The sequence below is a fragment of the Oryctolagus cuniculus genome, chromosome 13 (genome assembly GCF_051225735.1).
Source record: "Oryctolagus cuniculus isolate XC-2025 breed Fujian yellow rabbit chromosome 13, ASM5122573v1, whole genome shotgun sequence".
NCBI lineage: Eukaryota > Metazoa > Chordata > Mammalia > Lagomorpha > Leporidae > Oryctolagus > Oryctolagus cuniculus.
In genome coordinates, this window is record NC_142879.1 from 43,608,553 (window position 1) to 43,630,904 (window position 22,352).

The 22,352-nt window shown below is 45.4% G+C and overlaps 1 protein-coding gene across 6 annotated transcripts in view; it reads right to left on the reverse strand.

Annotated features, from left to right (window-relative positions):
* ST8SIA6 (ST8 alpha-N-acetyl-neuraminide alpha-2,8-sialyltransferase 6) overlaps positions 1-22,352 on the reverse strand; it is a 160,682-nt gene that overhangs the window by 113,399 nt on the left and 24,931 nt on the right. Inside the window, exon 1 of one of the 6 annotated variants that reach the window (XM_089311500.1) lies at positions 3,980-4,009. The exons of 4 other annotated variants lie outside the window; for them this stretch is intronic. Coding sequence is in view for 1 of the 2 variants with exons in the window: in XM_089311499.1 (XP_089167625.1) it covers positions 2,780-2,835 (56 nt within the window). In the remaining variant the exon portion in view is untranslated. Of the gene's footprint in view, positions 1-2,779; positions 3,091-3,979; positions 4,010-22,352 lie in introns of those variants that run through there. One more of the 6 variants, XM_089311499.1, reaches the window with a different exon arrangement.

The following is a 22,352-nucleotide window of genomic DNA, read 5'->3' on the forward strand; positions in this document are numbered from 1 at the left end:
CAGCCCCAATGCCCCTTGACTGGGGCTCAGAGAAACCCAACAAAGGTCCTAATGTAGAGATTCTAAATATTTAAATAGGTCCCAATTTCTGGACACAGAAAGATTCTTCAAACCAGACCAAGCATCTGGCCACACGGTTGGGTGATAGTGCAACCCAACAAAGCCAGGGGCTGGGGATTAGCCTGAGCAACGACCAATCTGCTGTTCTCCAAAGGCAAGTGCTCTGCTGAAGCTTAGGGGAGCCACTCACTTGTTATGGGTTTGTGATTTGGAATTTTGCTCTGTGCATCGCCATCCTCCTTTCTAACTCGGCAGAGCCCATTCGCTTGATCCATCAAAATGGCTACATCAGGGCATCCTCATTGGGTCTGACCTGAATTTCCCTGAAATATGGGCCTCTAGGAACTTTGTCTGCAAGAATTCTACAGGAATGGGTCAGTAAACCAAGAAACAGAAGTAAGGACGATTTGAGACAGATATACTGGGGACTTCAAAAAGTCTTTGGAAAAGTGGGATTAGAGAAGATGTGAATTTTCTATTAACTTTTTGAAGCTCCCTCATATACACAGTGCTAGCATTCTGTTATATAAGACATCTCTTTTTCAACCACATCTAGGAGTGGATGCATTTTTTAATTCAGGGAACACAGTGCTCAGAATGATTACTTTTATTACAGCTATGTTTTCTCCTTAGGCACTGAAGGCTTCCATCGATTTCAACTACTGATTATCTTTTTTATTTTGATTTTTTGCTTAACTCAATTTCTTGCCTGATAATAATACATATTTTCTCTACTTCTTTAAATCTCTTTATAGATGCAATTGAATGTAATTTAGAATTTACAAGTCTTATCACATTCTCATTCTGTCTGAGTGATTCTGCATATAAAAAAAGACTATATATTTCTTTTGAATTTCTTTAACTCTCTGCCTAAGATTTATTAAATTAAAATTATGGTATTTAGATATCTTTTCTGTCCAGTCATCGCTGGCATGTGGACAACACCAAATAAATCCCTTACCAGCGCAGTGTCCCGTTCTGAAATTTCCCACTGTGTACCAACTGTATTGCCAAGGAGTTAGAGTTGGCCCTGGGCTAAAAATAAGCAGAATCAACAATTTTGGTGCGATTTTTCAAACAATCGAAGTGCAGTGGATGTGCTGGTGTTTACATGTTATGATCTTGTTTATAAGCTGATCTAGATGAATGCTTTCAAGGAAATCAGGATATACCAACTTCAACTATCCTACTTAGTTTACCAGGCTGATAACTCATAGTTCACCAAATATTTTCATTTGCTCTTTGGAATAGTGAAGTACTTGTATCACCAGTTTCCGTCAATGAATAAAATGTATTACTGTTAATGTTAACGTGTTCTACTTGTCCAGCTCTTACTCTAGTATTTTCTCTGCGATATTTTCTTAAGTAACACTCTTTGTTGAGCATAATATTTGGTTATATAATTTACAAAAAATAAAATCACCAATTTCAAGTATATAGTTTCATGCAGCTCGACAAAGTAGGAATTATGGAATGACCACTTCCATCAACAAATGGGTCATTTCTATCACCCCACAATATTCCCGTCACCATCTGCAGTCAACCTCTCCCATTACCACAAACATAGACAAAGCCCTATTCTCTTTCCCATCACTATGGCTTTCTCTCTTTTTTTAAAAAAGATTTATTTTACTTATTTGAAAGACAGAGTTACAGAGAGAGGTAGAGACAGAGAGAGAGGTCTTCTATCCGTTGGTTCACTCCCCAGATGACTGCAACAGCCACAGCTATGCCGAACTGAAGCCATGAGCCAGGAGCTTCTTCCAGGTCTCTCACATGGGTGCAGGGGCCCAAAGACTTGGCCATCTTCTACTGCTATCCCAGGCCATAGCAGAGAGCTGGATTGGAAGAGGATCAGCCGGGATTGGAACTGGTGCCTATATGGGATCCCAGCAGTTCAGGCCAGGGCATTAACCTGCTCTGCCACGGCACCAGCCCCGGCTTTCTCTTTAGTATCCTATAGAAATTGAACCATATGACACATAATCCTTTGTGTCAGCTTAATTTACCTGCAATAATTATTTTATCTCATTGACAATTCCCCAATCCAATATATGACTCCCACCATCTTCATTTTCTTCCTTTCCTAACTCAACCCTTTGGGAACATTCTTAACTCTCTCACCTCTGTTTCTGTTAGGTTCGACTGGCAAATGTGGAGCTCTGGGTGTTCCCCAGCTCTCTTCTAGCTGCGTCTACCTCTGGGTCAGCCAGATTCTGCTGGGAATCACAGAACCCTCCTGCAGGAGTTCACTGCAAACCTGGCACTAGGAACTTTAAAAGTGCATTCAGTGATATCTGGGAATTCTGTTTCTCCAATAATTCTTATTCTCCTCATTCAAAAGTTGTATTTTGGAATGGGCATTTGGCTTAGTGTCAGTTTGTGTTGAACTCTCTGCATCAGTTTGTGACTTCAGCTTCCTGACAATGCAGACCCTGGGAAGCAGCAGTGATGGCTCAAGCAGCTGGATTTCTGCCACCCACGAGAGAGCCCTGGATGGAGTTCTTGGCTCCTGACTCCAGCCCCAGCCCAGTCTTTGCCATTGTGAGAATTTGAGCATTTGGGGAGAGGCTCCACGGGTGACAGCTATCTAACTAGCTCACTCTCTCTCCCCTCAAACAGATAAATAAAATCTTAATCATTATCTCTTCTTCTCTCTCCTTTAACCTCTCATACCTGCCACTTCCATATGCATGCTCAACTGATGAACTCACCTCACCTTTTGTGGAGAAACGGAAGCCTGAAGAAGGTGACACTTCCATACTCCCAAGGCATTGTTCTTGTCTTAGCTCGGGCTATCCATAATAAAGTATCACAGGATGAGTGGCTTCAACCACAGAAGTGGGTTTTCTCACAGTTCTGGAGGCCACAAGTCCAGGCCCAAGGTGCCACCAGGGTTGGATTCTGGGAGGGTTCTGTTGCTGGCTTGCAGACAGCCTCCTGCCTGAGTCCTCCTGTGGCCTTGCCTGTGTGCACTCAGGAAGGAGAGAGCTCTGTGTCTCCTCCTCCTATTACAAGAACACACACCAATCCTACTAGATTAGGGCTCTACCCATATGATCTCACTTTCCCTTAATTATCTCCTAAAAGCCCCATTTCCAAACCCAAGTACAGTGGGTGCAGGGGAAGGGTTAGGGCTTCAACATTACACAGTAATGCCCACGTTCTTCATCTCACCGAATGTTATAACAGAAACAGTGCCCATGCTCCCCTGAACTCTAAACCCCAGCTTCCCTCACTTGAAATGGATTCACCTTTAAATGGATTCATTCCTTCTCCTGCAGAACAAGAACCACCCTTACCCCCGGCTGGATCACGCTCTCAACACATACACATGCTCCTCTACTCCACACCTTCCTTCACCTCCCAACTCATTCCCCCTCCTCCCTTCAAAACATCAGCTCTCTAAAGCATGATCCAAACTCATTGCCTACCGTTTAACAATTTATTCACCTACCAGAACTCTTAAACCTGGCGAAAACCACTCACCTCCAGCTTATTAACAGCCCAATGTTCCAAATTCAGTGGACAACTCTATCTTCCAACAAGTTGACCACACTTTTGCCTGAAAACTCTCTCCTTGTTGGATCCATCATGCATCAGTGACTGGATTCTCTTTATTTTCCTCTGACTCCTCCTCACTCTCCTTTACTGGCTTCCACTCCCCTTCCAAACCTCCCAACGTGGAATGCCCCGAAGCTGTCCCTGAATCCTCCTTCCTTCTCTGGCTATTCCAAGTGCTCAGTGAGCTCGTCCAGTTCCTTGGCTTTGATATCACCTCTCCGGTGATGACACTCAAGTGTAACTGTGCAGCAGTGACCTCTCTCTTGGAGGCCCAGCTCCTTTATACAGCCCAAACACCTACCTGATAACCTAACGGTCCCATCAAGAGACTATCCAAACATAACCCTTGACTTACCTCTCTTCTAGTCCTCCTTTTCTCTGTGGACGACAATGAACTGCTCAAGCCAAAGTCTTATTACCCAATTCCTTCCTCTTGGCTGTATTACAGCTATCAGCAGCTCTGTTTCAAATCCATCTACTTCTCTTTGTCTCTTGCTCTATCACCCCAGTCTAAGGCGCATCAATTCTCGATTGGATGGTGGCCAGTACCTTCTGATTTCTTTCTAAAATGCTTATTTTCTTGCCCTACTTCCGTGCAGAGGCAGAGTTACAGACAGAGAGAAAGGTCTTCCATCCGCTGGTTCCCTCCCCAAATCGACCAGAGCTGGGCCAATCCGAAGCCAGGAGCCAGGAGCTTCTTCCAGGTCTCCCATGTGGGTGCAGGGCCCAAACACTTGTGCCATCTTCTATTGCTTTCCCAGGTCATTAGCAGAGAGCAGGATTGGAAGTGGAGCAGCTGGGACGGTGCCGCAGGTGAAGGCTTAACCAATTATGCCACAGTGCTGGCTCCTGACATAATCTTTTTTTTTTTTTTTTTTTTTGACAGGCAGAGTGGACAGTGAGAGAGAGAGACAGAGAGAAAGGTCTTCCTTTGCCGTTGGTTCACCCTCCAATGGCCGCCACGGCCAGCGCGCTGCAGCCGGCATACCGCGCTGATCCGCTGGCAGGAGCCAGGTACTTATCCTGGTCTCCCATGGGGTGCAGGGCCCAAGCACTTGGGCCATCCTCCACTGCACTCCCTGGCCACAGCAGAGAGCTGGCCTGGAAGAGGGGCAACCGGGACAGAATCCGGCGCCCCGAACCGGGACTAGAACCCAGTATGCCGGCGCTGCAGGTGGAGGATTAGCCTAGTGAGCCGCGGTGCCAGCCATCCTAACGTAATCTTAAAAACTGAAATAATGTTTTCCCTTCCCTTGCTCGAAACTCTTCAGTGGCTTCACTTATTGTTAGAATAAAACTCAAAATCCCCTCCAAGGCTTGCATCCTCCAACATAATGTGACCTACTGGATCTCTTTTATTATTTTCCCCTTCACTCTCGGCTCCATTCTTTCTGCCTCTCAAGCCTGCCAAGTTCAGTGTCTAAGCACTTGCTGTTCCCTCTGCCCTGAACATCCCTGTTCCTCCTTCAGGTCTTAAATGTCAGCCCCTCTAAGTGAATTTCCTGTCTCTGTCCAAAACAGACCTTCCCACACACCACCCTGGATAGACTTCTATTTCTTTCATCCCTCAAGAGGGCAGGGCTTTGTCTGTCATGCCCCCTGCTGACTGTGCAGCACCAGCCGCGCACCTAGCACACAGGGAACGCTCACTGAGAGGATGACATGGATCTCAGACTCCCACCCTCCCCTAGGCTGCCAAAAGGAGCCTGTAACTGCCTTCCTCAGCACCGTCCTCCTTGGTTCCCACCCCCCTGACGCCTAAGGAGAGCTGTCTCAGCCAGACTGTCCTAGGCTCTTTGTACATCACAGGGAGAGAGTTGACAGGGAATTAACAGAGGAAGATCGAATCCGAAAGGCTTAGGAGGAAAAGGACTTGAAGAAATCGGTTATCAGTCGGAAATAATAAACACAGGTGTGAGTGAGTAGGTGGGGAGGGAGCATTGAAAAGGGAAAGCAATCTATGTGGTCCTGGTTCAGGTGAGAGAGCTCTTTCGGTATTTGTCAAATGTGAGCCCTTGGAGTGTGTGGGAGAGAAGAAAAACGGGAAGAGTACATGAGATATAAACAGCAGAGGTGCACATTCTGAGCTGGACCCCTCAGGATGCACGTTAAGGGAAAGAAGGGAGCTCTTGTTTCTTTTCTAGTGTGTGGAGTCGTGCTCCCTGGGGCTGAATGGCATGGGCCAGGACTTCAAGAGGTTCACACATACAAGGAAACTGAGGTTCTGAGTGGTTATGTGGCAATGCCCACAGCCTAGTAGCTGCTAAGGGCCAAGTGAGGATGCAAACCCAGGGCTTCTGCCTACAAGGCCTTGCTTATTCTCCTGTTACTGTTTCACCTGTTTCCTCTCTCTCAGCAAGAAATTAGGTTAGCTGGGCACATGGCCTCCTCCTGTTACCGTCTTCCCTTCTAATCTGTTCATGATAACGTAAGTCAAGCTCACCAGCGTAGGAGTTGCCAAAGCTGGGCTCTGTCCTCCCTTTTTAGTTTTCTATCACCTCTCCTCCGTGATTCCTTCAGGTTCACCAGAGCGAGCAGCCAATCACGCGTGGAAAGAGCGTTTAGTGCATGGCAGATAATCTGTCTCCCTCTGGAGCACTGAATTTACTGAAAGTGATGAGGGACTTCCAACCGGCCCTCCATTGTCTCCAGCTGCCTTTCCCTCTGCTCCGTGCTACGCCTTTCCTGTTTGAAGATCATTGTCCTTGAAACTGGACCTGGGAGAGAAAAGGGATGAGCAGTTCTGATTTCCCCACAGAAAGGGAACAATATCCAATCTGCCCCAAGCAATGAGCATAGCTCTTTCTTGTTTTGTAGCTATCAAAACACATCAGAGGCTCATTGTATTTCTTAGCCTTTTATCACAATCTCATGCCACACTTTTGCATACTTGTTCAAACCCGTTTGCACACATCCTTCTTAGACACCCGTACCCTTCCTGCACACCCTTACTTTACCCTTCCACCCACCTTTTCTAAAACAGAGCTCAGGCAATTATGCTGGCTTATAAAATGCTTCCCTATTTTTTTCATTTCATTAATTTCAGAATTTCATGTTTAAATAGTTTTTGATCTATAGACACCCAGGTCTTTCAAATAGATAAGAATGAGGTTTTTTTTTTAACTTTTATTTAATGAATATAAATTTCCAAAGTACAGAATATGGATTACAATGGCTTCCCCCCCACACAACGTCCCTCCCACCCGCAACCCTCCCCTTTCCCACTCCCTCTCCCCTTCCATTCACATCAAGATTCATTTTCATTTCTCTTTATATACAGAAGATCAGTTTAGCATACATTAAGTAAAGATTTCAACAGTTTGCTCCCACACAGAAACATAAAGTGGAAAATACTGTTTGAGTACTAGTTATAGCATTAAATCTCAATGTACAGCACACTAAGGACAAAGATCCTACATGAGGAGTAAGTGCACAGTGACTCCTGTTGTTGACTTAACAAATTGACACTCTTGTTTATGGCATCAGTAATCAACCTTTGGCTCTTGTCATGAGCTGCCAAGGCTATGGAAGCCCCCTGAGTTCATTGACTCTGATAATTTCTAGACAAGGCCATGGTCAAAGTGGAAGTTCTTTCCTCCCTTCAGAGAAAGGTACCTCCTTCTTTGATGAACCGTTCTTTCCACTGGGATCTCACTCGTGGAGATCTTTCATTTAGGTTTTTGTTTTGTTTTGTTTTGTTTTTTCCAGAGTGTCTTGGCTTTCCATGCCTGAAATACTCTCATGGGCTTTTCAGCCAGATCTGCATGCCTTAAGGGCTGATTCTGAGGCCAGAGTGCTGTTTAGGACATCTTGATCATGATATAGTTAATTTCTAAAATATAACCTCAAAGATGGAAGACTTTGAAATGCCTTCTAAAAGTGCACTCGTATATTATGTGGGCTGTCATGTGAATATTTGCATTGTTTGTGATCACCCCCCAAGTGCTCTATGAGGGTCACACAGGGAATAGATACTGAAGAATACCTCCTGGAGCCAATGTGGGTGCCATAACATCAGTGGTAACACCTGTAAATGATGCTCTGGCACACCTCCCACCACCCACGCCTCCTTGAGCACTGGGACAGCATTCTGCCACCTGCTAGGAGTTTGTCTGCTGATGGTCCACACTGAGACCTTCCCTAGGAATTGTCCCCAGTACAAGGAGGCACTTTCTCTAAGGTCACAATCCCAAGGAGGCAGCAGCATGTTTGCTTTATACAGTTCTTTTCAGCATTTATTATATAATAGGAGTCATTTATTATTATAGTCTAGAATTTATGATTTCATATATACAGATATCTCCCTCTTAAGTCCATTTACATAAAGTAGAACACTTAACAATGTCCCTCCTTCCGCATCTGATCAAGAAAACAACAGCCTTAAAGCCAACAGATGCAACTCATACAGGAAGAGGAAAAATGTGATATTTGAAAGCAAATCACGGCCGGCACCGCGGCACAGTAGGCTAATCCTCTGCCTTGCGGCGCCGGCACACTGGGTTCTAGTCCCAGTCGGGGCGCCGGATTCTGTCCCCGTTGCTCCTCTTCCAGGCCAGCTCTCTGCTGTGGCCCAGGAGTGCAGTGGAGGATGGCCCAAGTGCTTGGGCCCTGCACCCCATGGGAGACCAGGAGAAGCACCTGGCTCCTGCCTTCGGATCAACGTGGTGCGCCAGCCGCAGTGCGCCGGTCGCAGCAGCCATTGGAGGGTGAACCAATGTCAAAGGAAGACCTTTCTCTCTGTCTCTCTCTCTCACTATCCACTCTGCCTGTCAAAAAAAAAAAAAAAGCAAATCACACTCTAAGAGTGTCAATTTGTTAAGTCAACAACAGGAGTCATTGTGCACTTACTCCCCATGTAGGATCTCCGTCCTTAATGTGTAGTTCAATGTGAATTAATGATATGACTAGTGCTCAAACAGTATTTGGCACTTTGTGCTCTGTGTGGGGACAAACTGATGAAATCTTTACTTAATATATACTAAATTGATCTTCTGTATATAAAGATAATCAAAAATGAATCTTGATGTGAATGGAATGGGAGAGGAAGCAGGAGATGGGAGGGTTGTGGGTGGGAGGGAAGTTATGGGGGGACAAGCCATTGTAATCCATAAACTGTACTTTGGCAATTTATATCTACTAAATAAAAGTTAAAAAAAAAAAAGAAAGCAAATCACAAACGTCTTTAGGGGAAATCTTATACTTGAAAAAGACAGCAATTCTAAAACTGTTGTGAAATTCCATTTTTATTTTCCTAATGAATGAATTTATGCTCTTGGTGAGCACTTTGCCTAAAGTACCTCCCCGCATGTAATTAAGAGCTGTTTTATGAGACAGGATTTACCAGTCAGATCCAATTACTGTGAATCAGAAAGACAACATTTTTATATTCTTTTCCGTCCTCCCATTAGACTGATCTTCCGTTTACCCAATGGCAACCATGGCTACTTCAATCATGACCCTGATAATGTACTACCCCATGGCAAACAGAGCCTTAAATCATTTTATTCCTCTCTTACTGCCGTCCCTATACTGAACAGTGAGAATACATGGACATTGTCATGGTTCATGACACATTGATTAATCAGGTAATACATGTTCTAAACACTTAGTGAAATGGACTGTGAAAAAACTATTTTACTGACTCTTACGGGCAACAATTTATCTTCTACTTTAATGACAGTGATGTGTCTGTCTCTTTACAGCCAATGGTACTTAAAAGTTATCTGAAATGCCTGGGTTTCATTGATTCCATCCCATTTAAAGTCAACTGAATTTTGCTAAAATTCTCAAAAATTAAGCGAGAAATATTGAACAATATTAAGCATGCTAAAAGATAAAGAAGCAAATGATGGAAAGTGTAGAACTGGTTTAACAGTATGACAGTATGGACTAGACAGAATGGCGGACAGTGCTAATTCCACTTTGAATATAGCCAACCAGAAAATGAGGAAAATCTCTCAACACAACAGAAAATTAACGTGCATGGGAGCAACTTTTAACAGACTATTGTTGCCATTTAGTCAGCTGCACCAGAGCCAAAGAGACACTCAGGGAGTCCTTGGCAACGAAAAATACGTGCCTAATATTCTATGCAGCCAAATTAGTAAGTAATTAGACAGAATTACTGAAATTGCACCAGAAGAAACAACCTTCTCACAAATTCCAACCATAAAAAACAAATAAATGGAAGTTTGTGAAATTCACTCTCTTTACAACTGCTCATTTTGATTTCCCAAATCCTAATAATTTCCTCAGGGAAATCTTGACTCCCCCAGAGTCGGCTCCCTTGCCACATGTTTTCACAGCACTCTATATTCTTTTCTTGCCCATAACTTAACATTGCTGGGACCCAGTAATGACTGTTTTCCTCTCCCAACTAGACTGCCAGCCCCATGAGGCCAGAGACTTCATGACTGTTCAGTTCCTGGCAGGCCCGGGGCAGTCTGGGACACATTACAGGTGTACCAATTACACGCTTTAAGTGAATGGAGAGCAATCTCATCAGCAGTTTCCATTTTGGAGTCTCTGTCCAGTTGTTCTTTGCATCAGTCTAGACCCTCCTCCTTCCTCTTAGGCCACCACTCTGCTGAGTGCGGAAGCAGCCCTGGAGCAGCGTGACATTTCCTGAAGAGGGGGCACGTTGCTCCCACCCCTTTGCACCACGCATACCAAACAGCTCTCCTATTCCAGTGCCTCCGGGCATCCATGATGGGTCCCAAAATCCACAAGCAATAATCTCCCAGGGAACAGGATGTCTCTGGCTGGAAGTATCTTCAGAACAACACAGTGTATTCCACGAGGCCTTTTGTACATAAGGGATGCAGAAACCACAGGTATTCATTGAGTACATGCCACACACCAGTTCTTAAAAAACTGCCCAAGCTCAAGGACAGAGATACAGTGGATCTTCACTGGGTTCTTCAGCCCAGGGACAGTTATGCTCACGCATTCCAACCTCTTGCTTTGAAACCACATTGTCCTCATTGCCTCTACTTCCTGCTTTCCACTCGTATCCCACTCTTAACAGCTTCTACAGCACCGTGGGCAACGTCCAGTCTGTGGCCACATAAGGCCCATGAAATCATTTGGTTCGGCCCTGCCAAGGCAACCGCAGGCAGGATTCAAAATTCGATAAATCTACAGCAGGCTAATTTTTAAGTTGACCATTTTGTACGGGCCACAAGTGATGTTATAAATATCCAAGTGACCCTTGGCAGTTAAAAGGTTCCACCACCCCTTAGTCTATAGTATTATTCTCAACTTCTGTTTTTGCATTATTTTCACTGTAACTCACACACTATTTTAACCCAGCTTCTGCCCCCAAATGGTATGAATACCTGTGTGTGTGTGCGTGTGTGCATGTGAAGCCTCCCATCTATCTATACACTCAGTTAAAGATTTTGCCCTGATTATCAATTTTTCAAGAAGAAAAATTAGATGTTATGATATGAGAAATTTCAACAGGTCTAATATGAGATTTCTTCTCACTGAATTTATTCATACTTCTTTATCTCCATCTTTTACTTACAGCTTGTATCCACCAACCTCTCTTACTTTTTCTTCTTTCTTCTAGAAGTAGTAATAAAGTATAATATCACCAGTGTTACTATAAATGGTGCTTTGAAGAATTTTACTTCACCTCGTCACCAGTTATTTGAGGCTCACAATTGGAATAATAACCTCAGATTGTTATAAAATGAAATGATTTTCATAAATTACAAAAACCAGTGATGTAATATAGAGACACACACACACACACACACAATCTCCAGTGGCAGGACATGTTTACATGTATAATATAAGCAAGGGTTCTCCAGAAATTTCATGGAAAATAGATATTATGAAAAACTATGCATGGATTTCAAAATGTTCTTCACCTAAACTTACCCTTGAATTTCATTTTCTATGAAATTTTTTAAAGATTTATTGATTTATTTGAAAGTCAGAGTCACAGAAAGAGAGAGAGAGAGAGAGAGAGAAGGGAATCTTCTATCCATGCTTCATTCCCTAGATGGTTAACACAGCCAGGGTTGTGCTAAGCCAAACCCAGGGGCTTCTTCCAGATCTCCCACATGGGTGACAGGAGCCCAAGCACTTGGACCATCTTCCCAGGCCATTGGCAGGGAGTTGGATAGGAAGTGGAGCAGCCAGGACTCAAACTGGTGCTGATACAGGATACTGGTGTCACAGCAGGTGTGCAACTTTATCTGCTACGCCACAATGACAGCCTCTCTATGAACTTTTTGAAGTACCCTCACATGGTCATTTAATTTGGGCTCTTCCAACAGCAGACCGTGAGACAAGGATTGGAGCATGGGTAGAATTCCTGGGAGATGATCCCAGGTGAGGTGGAAGGCCAGGGGAGTGAGACACCTGGTGTAGGGACTAACACTATTCGCCTTGGCATCTGGGGGAAACTCCAGGTCCCTCTCCCACTCTGGTTGTACAGATGAGGCTCCTGGCCAGGAAGGCCTCCTTATCCCAGGGACCAAGCACAGATCCTGCCGGTCCCTGAGCAGCAGGCTCCAGCTCCCGGCCAGCCTGTGGAATTATTCAAACAAGAAGATCCCATCCCCCTTCCTCCCCAGAGAACCAAGGGGCACCCCACTCTTGGTACCCCCCAGCCTGCCTCCCGCAGTCCCGGGCTGTTCTCTCTGCTCCTAGCTACAAGGACTGAGACCAGTAAATTGCCATCGGCCTCATCTACTCAGCACCAGGTGTCCTTGTGTCTGGGCCTCTGCACAACTCTCAGCCGGGGGGACCCTCTCTAAACAGCTGGTGAACAGGAGCCACGAAAACAGACACAGACAGAATCACATGCCAGAAAATATGCACTGTCAAGCTAGTTGCTACCGTGGCTGGGGAAGGGTAGCTAAAGCCCTCTGGAGAGTGATGTGGGCCAGTGAACCCATCTCGAGACACTCGCCCTAGGTGGTAAAGAAGAAAAGCCAACTAACGTCACCAGCGACTGAGGGCTACTCCCATGGTCATAATTCTCCCACCTGTTGGGCAAAGTGCCTCAGCCCAAGACAGAAAGCCCTGGAGCCACGGGAAGGTGAGGTCAGCAGGTGCCAGTCACCTGACAGCGGGGAATGTAGGCGGAGCCCCGCTGCTACAGTGTGAAAGCATAAATCTGCTCCACCAAAATCCTGTGCTTCCTCACTGTTCCCACAAAACTCAGTAATCCACCTACAGAAAGATTCTGTCTTTTAGTACACATAAAGTTCTATGCATGGGAAGGGTATATGGGAAGCAGGTGAAGGATGCTCAATGCCATGGGTTGATGGAGAATGGCGTCCACTCATCTCTCCAGCCGGTAGCCTCCAAGGGACGAGGCAGTTCTCAGACTTCAGTGCGTGCGGCATTTATTTGAGGGCTTGGGTCTCCACCACAGTCTCTCATTATATCATGTGGAGTGCGGCCTGAGGATGTGGATTTCTCATCAGTCCCACGCTGACGTTGACGCTGATGCTGACACTGCCAGTCTGGGGATCGCACTTGGCTGTGGGCCAAGGCTTTGCATCCCAAGGTCTTCAAACACAGCGCCATGGAGACCTGTGCTGAGTGATAAGGATGAGACAGAGGGAAAGCAATGCCAGAGCAGGCCTCTTGAACACAGAGGGGAAATCTACAGCTTTGTCTGCGCTGTCTCGTAATTAGAGGAGGCGATGATCAAAGTCAAGGTGACAGTGAAGGTAAAAACAAGTCCAGACACGCACCACATAACCACGTGTCAGGTAGTGATGGACTATACGTACGACAGATGGCTCCCTAAGATTACACGGGAGCTGAGACATCCCTATCACGTGGTGCTGCTGTGGCTGTCATAGGGAACGGTTACGCAGGTGTCGCAGGTCCTGCTGGGGGAAACAAACCCCCCCAACAAGGCCAGTCCCACGAGAGCAAAGCACTTTCAATTATGGCCAGCACAGAATATTTGATAATAACTAGCTATGTCATTATCCTATATTTTTACCATTATTTGAGCGTATTCCTTATACTTATTAAAAAAAACTAGTTTCCTGTAAACCAGGGTGCCATGTTACCCTAGCAGCAGGTTACACAGCCTCTCCCGATTGCATCCAGAGGCCATGTTGAGTCAGGGGACTGACCCAGACCACGCAGGTCTGTGCAAATGATGACAGCATGTGATGAAATCAGCTCCTAAGGCATTTCTCAGGACCCATCTGCCTTATCAAGTAGCACATAGGCAAACCCAGGATGGCGGCCGGAGGCTGAATGTGAGCTCAGCCAAGGCCCTGTGCGTGCACATTTTCTTCTCCAGGGGCCAAGAGGCAAGAAGACAATGCTGAGGGCTGGAGTCAAGGTCCCTCTGGTGTGGGCAATAACCAGGCTCTTAGCGGTGGATAAGGGGATGCCTTGCATGTATGTCCTTTACTCCGGAAGGTGCAGAACAAGAATCTGTTGGAAGTGGCTGGGACCTTAGTTTCATGGAAAGCCACACACTCATGGAAAAGAGTTCAGCATTGACTAGTGCTTTATCTTTTTGCCTCTGAATGCACGTTTGCAAGATATATACGTATTGTTCTACTGGTATGAAGAAAAGAAGATCACTGCATTTATTGCCAAGACAAGGTTTTGACTTCATTTTAAGCCCTATAAACTTTTAGCGTTATCCCTCTCAGTTTCCCTCTCTTACTAGCCGAGTGACTAAATCTCCCTGAATGTCCATTTCTTTAAATGCTATACCATTAAATACTGTAACATGTATCCCACGGGCTGCCATGACAATAATGCGAGTAATACACGCCAAGCACCTGGCTGAGCCTGTCCCCTTGTAGCCTCCACCAGGCCTCTCTCCACCCTCCCCACACTTGGTCCTCCTCCTTGGCTGTCTCTGCAGAGTTACAGGGCGTTGCAAGTCTGATGCTTGCATTCATCCACGGACTTCACGTATCTCCACTTCTTACATGACACTCTGTAAGTGCTGGCGGCGCACAAACAATGGCCAGGCCTTGTGTGGCTGAGCTCTCAGTGACCCCAGGGGAAGGTCTCCAGGGTGACAATGAGCTACACAGAGAAAAAGAGGGAGAAAGGAAGAAGGAGGAGAGGCCATGCAAAGTGCTTCCCAAGGGCCAGGGACGCCGAGCTACATCTCCAAGGAAGAGCTGAGGAGTTAGCCAGGAGGAGCGGGGGCAAGCCACACAGAAGGCACAGCAAGAACCAGACACAGAGGCCAGAAAGCAGGGTGCATCTGGACAGCCAGAAAAGGGGCCAGGGAGGCAAGAGCAAAGGACAGGCCCCAGGAAGAGGAGCAGCCCCAGGCTGGCCTCACGGGAGTCCAAGGAGAAAACCATTCTGAGATAAGGGAGTGCTGAAATCCAGGGAAGCCCACATATAAGGACCAACTAGTGTTCCTTAGTTTCGCTTCAATAACCTCGGCAAGACGCCTGCCAGGAGAACAGGTGGTGTGGGCAGAAGACAGTGGGGATCAGCTGAGAAATGACTGGAGTGGAACATAAGCCTGCAGCATGGCTGATGCAGTTTTTGTGGTCCCGGCTGAGCCATCACAGCCCTCCCATTGTATGGGGTGGGGACATCAGGATTACCCCAGCAGCTCATCTGGGACGCACAGAGGTGCACTGCTGTTGGTATATGTCCAGTATCCACAGATGTATCTTTACATCCATGCTTCCTATGTAGGGTACAACTCCCATCCTTACAGTTTATGGGCCCTTACCCAACATAGCAGCCAGTTTTTCCGTTTAGGGATACAACAGGTCACTACTCCCAACAACCCTACTACTAGCACCCCAACATACTCCTGGATACTTTTCTTCCTTTTATCTGTACCTCACATTTTATGACTTGGGGCTTCATTTAGCACCTGTACTCTGCCCTGTGGTGTCCCCTCTTCTTCCAAGGTCCTGGGGTTACCCAAAGTGCTGGCTCAATCTGATCCAGGATTCCCCCCTGGTGGCAGAGAGTGGAATGGCAGCGCCAAAGCCATCACACACCCCTTTGCCTTCCTCTGTTACACAGGCAGCCAAGTACATGGTTCACTCCTCTAGACTTCCCTGCAGCCAGGCTGGGCAAGTGACAGTGAAGGCCAAAAAGATTAAGACAGAAATCTTTCCAACCATAAAGGCAGAACCCTTCAGCTGTACTCTTGCCTCCTCCTCCCGACCCTAACTCCGACACCAGAGGGCAGCCACTACGAGCAGACATGAGGATGAAAATCACCCATGGAGGAGAGCGGAGCAGAGAACCCACCTGGAACACCTGGGGCACGGACAACAGTGGGGCCTGCACAGCCAGCTCAGGGCTTGTCACTGAGTGAGAAGTATCCACTCTTGGTGCTGTGACCTGTCTCACTCATCGTTGAAGACAATCCCACATGATACTCCAGGGAGCAGCACCAGCCAGGGCCTGGGTAGACAGCCCAGCTGCGTGTGACCCCATGAGGCGGGGGACCCTCTGGCCTCCACCGTTGCAGTTCTGAGTGTATTCAAAGGAGCCTACACCCTGCCGCCTTGCTGCCTCCAGCACACCTTGGTTTCCACTGGGGAGGCTTCTCATCAAACAGCCGTGCCTTCGGCTTTCACTGAGTTCTGGATACTCCTGACTCCTTGACAAAAACCACAGATGCTCACATGAGCCCACCTATGAAAGTAGATGTGTATCCCTCAGTAACAGAAAATTACTGAAGGAGAGGTGGAACGGGGGAGGCAGGAGGGGACAGGAGGAAGAGAAGTTCTGACAGTGGACAGCGCCAAGCACACATGGTTCTAGGGCCTGGATAAGAAGGGAGGTGTATGTGAGTGGGAGGAGGGGCCGGAACACACAGGACAAATGAGGCCTGATACCACTTGTTTACAGATGCAGATATCAGGGACCCAGCCCCAGGTATTCTGATGTCACAGGTCTGAAGTGGAGTCCAGGAATCTCCATTTTTAATAAGCACCCCAGGTGAAAATTTTAAATTTTAAATTTAAATGTTTTAAACTGAAGGTTTTAAAATGATGAGCTGGTGAGGGGAAGCCTAGACTGGGTCAAGCTAGCTATGGAATTAGGAGCTTCAACAGGACTCAGCCATAAAACGTCTAAACAAGTGGCTCTCAAATTTGTTTGCTATGAACCCTCCCTTTTTTCATTAATAAGATTTAGTACAAATCCCTAATATATGCAACTGATGAAAGGGAAGCACCTCTGAATGAGGCCGAGTGGGTGCCCGGCACCTGTTCCCCTCACCTTGTCACATCCTCAAGAAAGCCTGAGGCTCTTAACATCACAAGGAAGTGGCCTCTTGGGTCCATTCTAATGAAGACAGTGTGACCTTAACAGTATGACAAACAAATTCGGGAAACCCTTTGGGGTCCTCACCCTGGTGGTCTGGCAGATTCCACTCTGAGATGGAAGAGAAAGGACAGAAAGCCAGGGCAGGCACTGTAAGCCGCATTGTTAACCTCTGTGTGAAAGGAATTTCTTCACAGTGCCATTTTAAAGGTATTTTAAGCATGTCACTTCAAGGTGTGACCAGAATCATGACAGACTGATTCTAAAGCAGTCATTTTGGTGAGTGATAAAAACTTAGCTTGAAAGGGGGAAGGGGCGTGATTGCCATATAGATTTACTTGGATTTTTTTAAAGTATAGATTTCCAAGGTTATAGAGAGCAAAGTACAAACCAGACAAAAATCAAGGCAAAGCCCAGGGCCAGCATTGTGGCACACAGCGAGCTAAGCTGCTGACTGCAACACCAGATCCCACATTGGAGCAAGTTTGAGTCTTGGCTGCTCCGCTTCCAACCCAGCTCCCTGCTAATGTGCCAGGGATGGAGTTTCAGGCTTTTGACTTGGCCCAGCCATGGCCATTGTGACCATGTAGGGAGTGAACCAGAGGATGGAAGATATCTCTCTCTCTCTTTCTCCATCTCGCTCTCTCTCATATATATATATATATATATATATATATATATATATATATTATATAAATAAGAGGGATGCATATTATTTATATATATTTAAATATATAACCCTCTGACTTTCAAATGAATAAATCGATCTTTTTTAAAAAAATGTAGAGCCCTGTAAAAACAGGGAATTCAGAAAGCCAGGGCCAAGGGCCTCTCTGTCCTAGAAACAGCTCTGGGGAAAGACTCCTGGGTTCAGGATTCCCAAGCTACACCTGCATGATGTAGACTCATCACTTCAACATGTCTGTGCCTCTGTTCCTTTAAGTATAAAACAGGAGTTCACAAACACTTAACTCTGTCTCTACTATGCCCCAGGTATTATTCTGAGCATGGCTGTAAGTAAAACAGGCAAAAATCCCTGCTCACATGATCTTACTGCCTAGTGGGAGGAGAGAGACAAGAACAAGTGAACTAACATACGGCTGTGCCACGTGGGGAAAGTGGTATGAAATGCAGAAAGCAGGGAAGGATGAGAAGAGGAGGCAGGACTGAAAGACACGGGTGGGGGACCCAGATGTGCTGCTGAGTCGATGACTTGAACACAGGGCTCAAGGAGGTAAGGGAGCAGGGCAGGTGGATATTTGGGGATGAGGGTTGGGGAGCAGTGGTCCAAGCAGGAGCACAGTCAAGGAAAGGGTACCAAGCACAGCATGTTACAGAACTGACCAGAAGCACTGTGCATCTGGAGCACAGGGTGCTGCAAGGAAACCAGAAAGGGAAGACGCAGGACAGGCCGTAAGCAGGGACCAGATTCTGCAACAACCCATAGGCCAGCAAAAGGACCTGGGCTTTGGCTCGGAGTGAGCTGACAAGTCACAAGAGGAGAGTACAGGCTGGTCTCTAGTCACAAAGACCACTACACGGCTTCTCTGGAGTGGAGACTCAGGAAGGAGGTGATGGTGACAATCCCGGCAGTTTGAGGATTTGGGCCTTTCCTGCTCCACTCATTTGCTATGATGTGATGCACATGAACACAAGTTCCAAGACCCTGTATGCATTTGAGATGGATTACGGTTGCCAGGGTATGACCTTTATGCTACAAACATGCTAGCAGGAAAAAGATACAGCCAACAAATAGGGCTGCACGTTATGAGCTCACAGACAGTGAGAAAGATGCGCTTTTCAAAGAAGTGGCATCAGATTGGCATCATAGTCAGAGTCAGCTTAAGAACCCAAGGGCACAGAGGAGGCAGGTCATGGATAGGTCACATCCCAACTTTCTGGATTCATTATATGACTCAGGAAACCAAAATAAATAGTAGCTTTCTTCAACAAGTCAACAACACATCTCTGCATCAACTTGTCAAATGCACATAACACATCCACATCAAATCGTAAACACACACATGCACACACACACACTTGCTTTAATAAGTGTGGAATACAGATGCAAGAAAAAGTCACAAGAAATCTTTACTTTATTTATAAGGTTGTTGCTGTAAGATACAGCTTTCATATTCATCTATTAATAATCAGAGAAATTCAAATTAGGACAAAGACATACCATTTTCACTCATCAATCCAACAAAAATAAGGACATTAAAATACTTAATGTAGGAAAAGGTTGCTGAAACAGAAATTCTTAAATCATGGTGGCAGGAGTCTGGATTGCTCTAATCTTTCCAGAATATAAAATGTCAATATGTATAAAGCTTTAAAATTGTTAATATCTGCTGACACTGAAGATCCTTCTAAAATCAAGCCTAGAGAAAACAGAGTAAGGTGAAACAGGTATGGGCACAAATATATTCACTGCAAGAGCCCATTCATTTTCCACTCAACAAACACATACTGAGTATCCACCACGTCCCACACACTGTTCTGAGCACTGAGCACTGGGAAGTGAACAAGGAAGGGTAGGAAAAATTAAATTTAAAATCTTTCCCCTTTTGGAGTTTTTATTCTAGAGGATAGGACAGATAATCAATCACATATATAATAGATCATATGTTGATAGGTGTTACAGAAGTAGCACAGGGAGGGTGGACGTTAGTAAATGACAGAAACAGAAATAGAAAAAGAGGATTAGTGAATTGTGGAAGTGCAATGCAAAAGAGTGAGTGCCAGGCAAAGACATGTTTTGTTCACAGGAGCTGACTAGGTGAGGACACTCAGTCCTAGCACTCTGAGCTGTCCAGTACCCCTTTTTTGGAGTACTTGAAAGCTGCAGACTAAACAGAAGTGCTCAAGCCAGGCTGTCTCAAGGTCTCATGGATCTCTTCAGGCCCCGGAGTCCTCATGGAATCATCTGATCAGAATTATCTGATGCCCTTGCTGCATGCAGATGGTTCAGCAACAGTCACAGAGTCACAGCCTCCAGGAGAGGCCCAGGAATTTGTATGCGTAATTAGTTCCCCTAGGACTCCCCAGCTGACCCCCACTCGAAGCCCAAGGGTGAGCCCTGAGTGACATCACAGGGTGGAAACTCTGAAAGAAGAGAATGGTTTACTCTATTTCTGTGTTTGGTTTTATTTTTGTTTTTAGCTATAAAGTCACCAGTTTGTCTTTTGCTGTCATCATCCTTTATTTTAAATGGCATTTCCAGGAAGAAAAAGACATGTTTAATCAGAGCAAACAGTACCATTTTGAACATTTTTGATAAAAAACAAAACAGACTAGTAATGCCATGTCATCTAACTTAAAGAAAGAGACATTTTGGTCTTAAATACTAAAATAGTATTAAAAACATCTGGGATATATACTGAATGTGCCCCACCGTATCCCTCATGTTGAAACCTAACTTCAAGGTTATGGACAGTACAGGGAGGTGGGCCTTGGGAGGTCGTTAGATCATGAGAGTAGTCTTCCTGAATGGGATTAGTGCCCTTATCTTTGGGCCCCAGAGAGTTCTTCTGCCCTTCGTCGTCATGTGAGAATATAAGAACTCGGCCTTCTGCAACCTGGCACAGGACCTCACCAGAACCCAGCCATGCTGGCTCCATGGGTTAGGACTCCCAGCATCTGGAATCATTAGAAATACATTCCTGTTGTTGAAAAGCCACCCGGTTAATAGTATCTATGTTACATCCCCCTGAATTAACTAGAACTAACCATTTTTAAAGTAATATAAAATTTTATAAAACAATAAAAGAGAACACTTTTAGCCCAAGTTCTCATATATACTTCTCTATTTTGGAGGGTCTTAAGTTGAAAATACATACTTTATCTTATCCTCATTAGAAAACTACAATAATGAAGTGAAAGATGCTGTTTTGAGATAATTACAGATATCTACTTACAAGGTAATTTATTAATACATAGACTATTAAACTACATTCTAAAAGTTGAAATGGCCCAACAATTCCCTTTGAAATTAAGACATATGCTAACATGAAAAGTACATACTCATTTAGGCTAAAGTTTTCAAATATATGTCACAATTTCTGAGTAAACAGGATAGAATACATACTTTTGTTTATCTCTGCTTCCTCCTGTATTCCCACTAAGCTGATTTAAAAAAAAAAAAATGGGGCTGGCATTGCGGTGTAGCAGGAAAAGCTGCCACTATATGGGCAACAGTTCAAGTCCTAGCTGCTCTACTTCCAATCCAGCTCCCTGTTAATGTGCCTGGGAAAAGCAGTGGAAAATGGCCCAAGTACTTGGGCATCTGCACCTATGCAGGAGACCTGGAAGAAACTCCTGGCTCCTGGCTTCAGTCTGGCTCTGCCATAGCCATTGTGGCCAGCTGGGGAGTGAACCTGCAGATGGAAGACCACCTTCTATCTTTCTCTCTCTCTGTTAATTCTGACTTTCAAATAAATAAATAAATATTTTTTTAAAAAGTAGCAAAGATAAAAACATAGAACAGGGAAAAAAGAGAACTCAGAAAATAAGACATTTAAACAATTTTTGGAAGATGGAAAATGGATGGATGAAGATGAAATAATTTAAGGAAACAAAGAAAGTTTAAGCCTATTTGCTCACAGAGGACTATTAGTAAGAAATTAGTGGCTTCTACCACAGAACTTCAGAAAGGCATAGGGATTGGAAGCATGAAGGATCCCAGGGTCTGTATCCCAGGGGATCAGTGAGCACAGCAGGACCCACACCTGCTCTCCAGCTATCCTTTGTCCACCCCAGGACCTATGGTCTCTGGAGAAACGCAACAAGAGACACTGAAAACTTGTATACAGATGGTGCCCAGTTCATGATGGCTTGATTTATGATTTTCTCCACAAGGATGCGACATTCAGAGCATTCAGTAGAAACCATACTCCAGTGTTCAGGTTTGGATCTTTTCTTGGGCTAGTCAGATGTGGCACTCATCCCTGGCAATGGTGGGCAGCAGCAGGGGCCACAGTTCCCCAATCTGCCCCCCTATCACAAGGGGAACAGCCAACATCCCACTCTGGGCTGTGGGACTAAGCCAAGCTGCGTGGTAGGGTTGATGTTTTCAGTGCATTTCCGACTTACAATATTTTTCATTTATGATGGATTTATCAGGACTTAGCCCCAGCCTAAGTGGAAGAACATCTGTACATGAGAGACAGAGGTTGGCAGGGGTGAGGCAGTGTAGTGAAAACAGGGCTTACGGAAAGTCAAGGTGTAAGTAGCAAAGGGAGACTCTAACCCACCCCCAGTGAGCTCTCTGAATGCTGACAGCCAGGTTCATATCCTCAGGCAGGAGACTGGGATATACTCTGCAGAGAAAATAAACAAACAAAATAAAGTCACATCCAAAAGATTAAAGGCAAGTTCCGTGATGTCAGATAGGTGCCCAGAACCTAGAAGAAAGCCTGGCATGTAGTATTTGAAGAACGCAGTTCCCCAGATACTTGTTGGATGAATACATG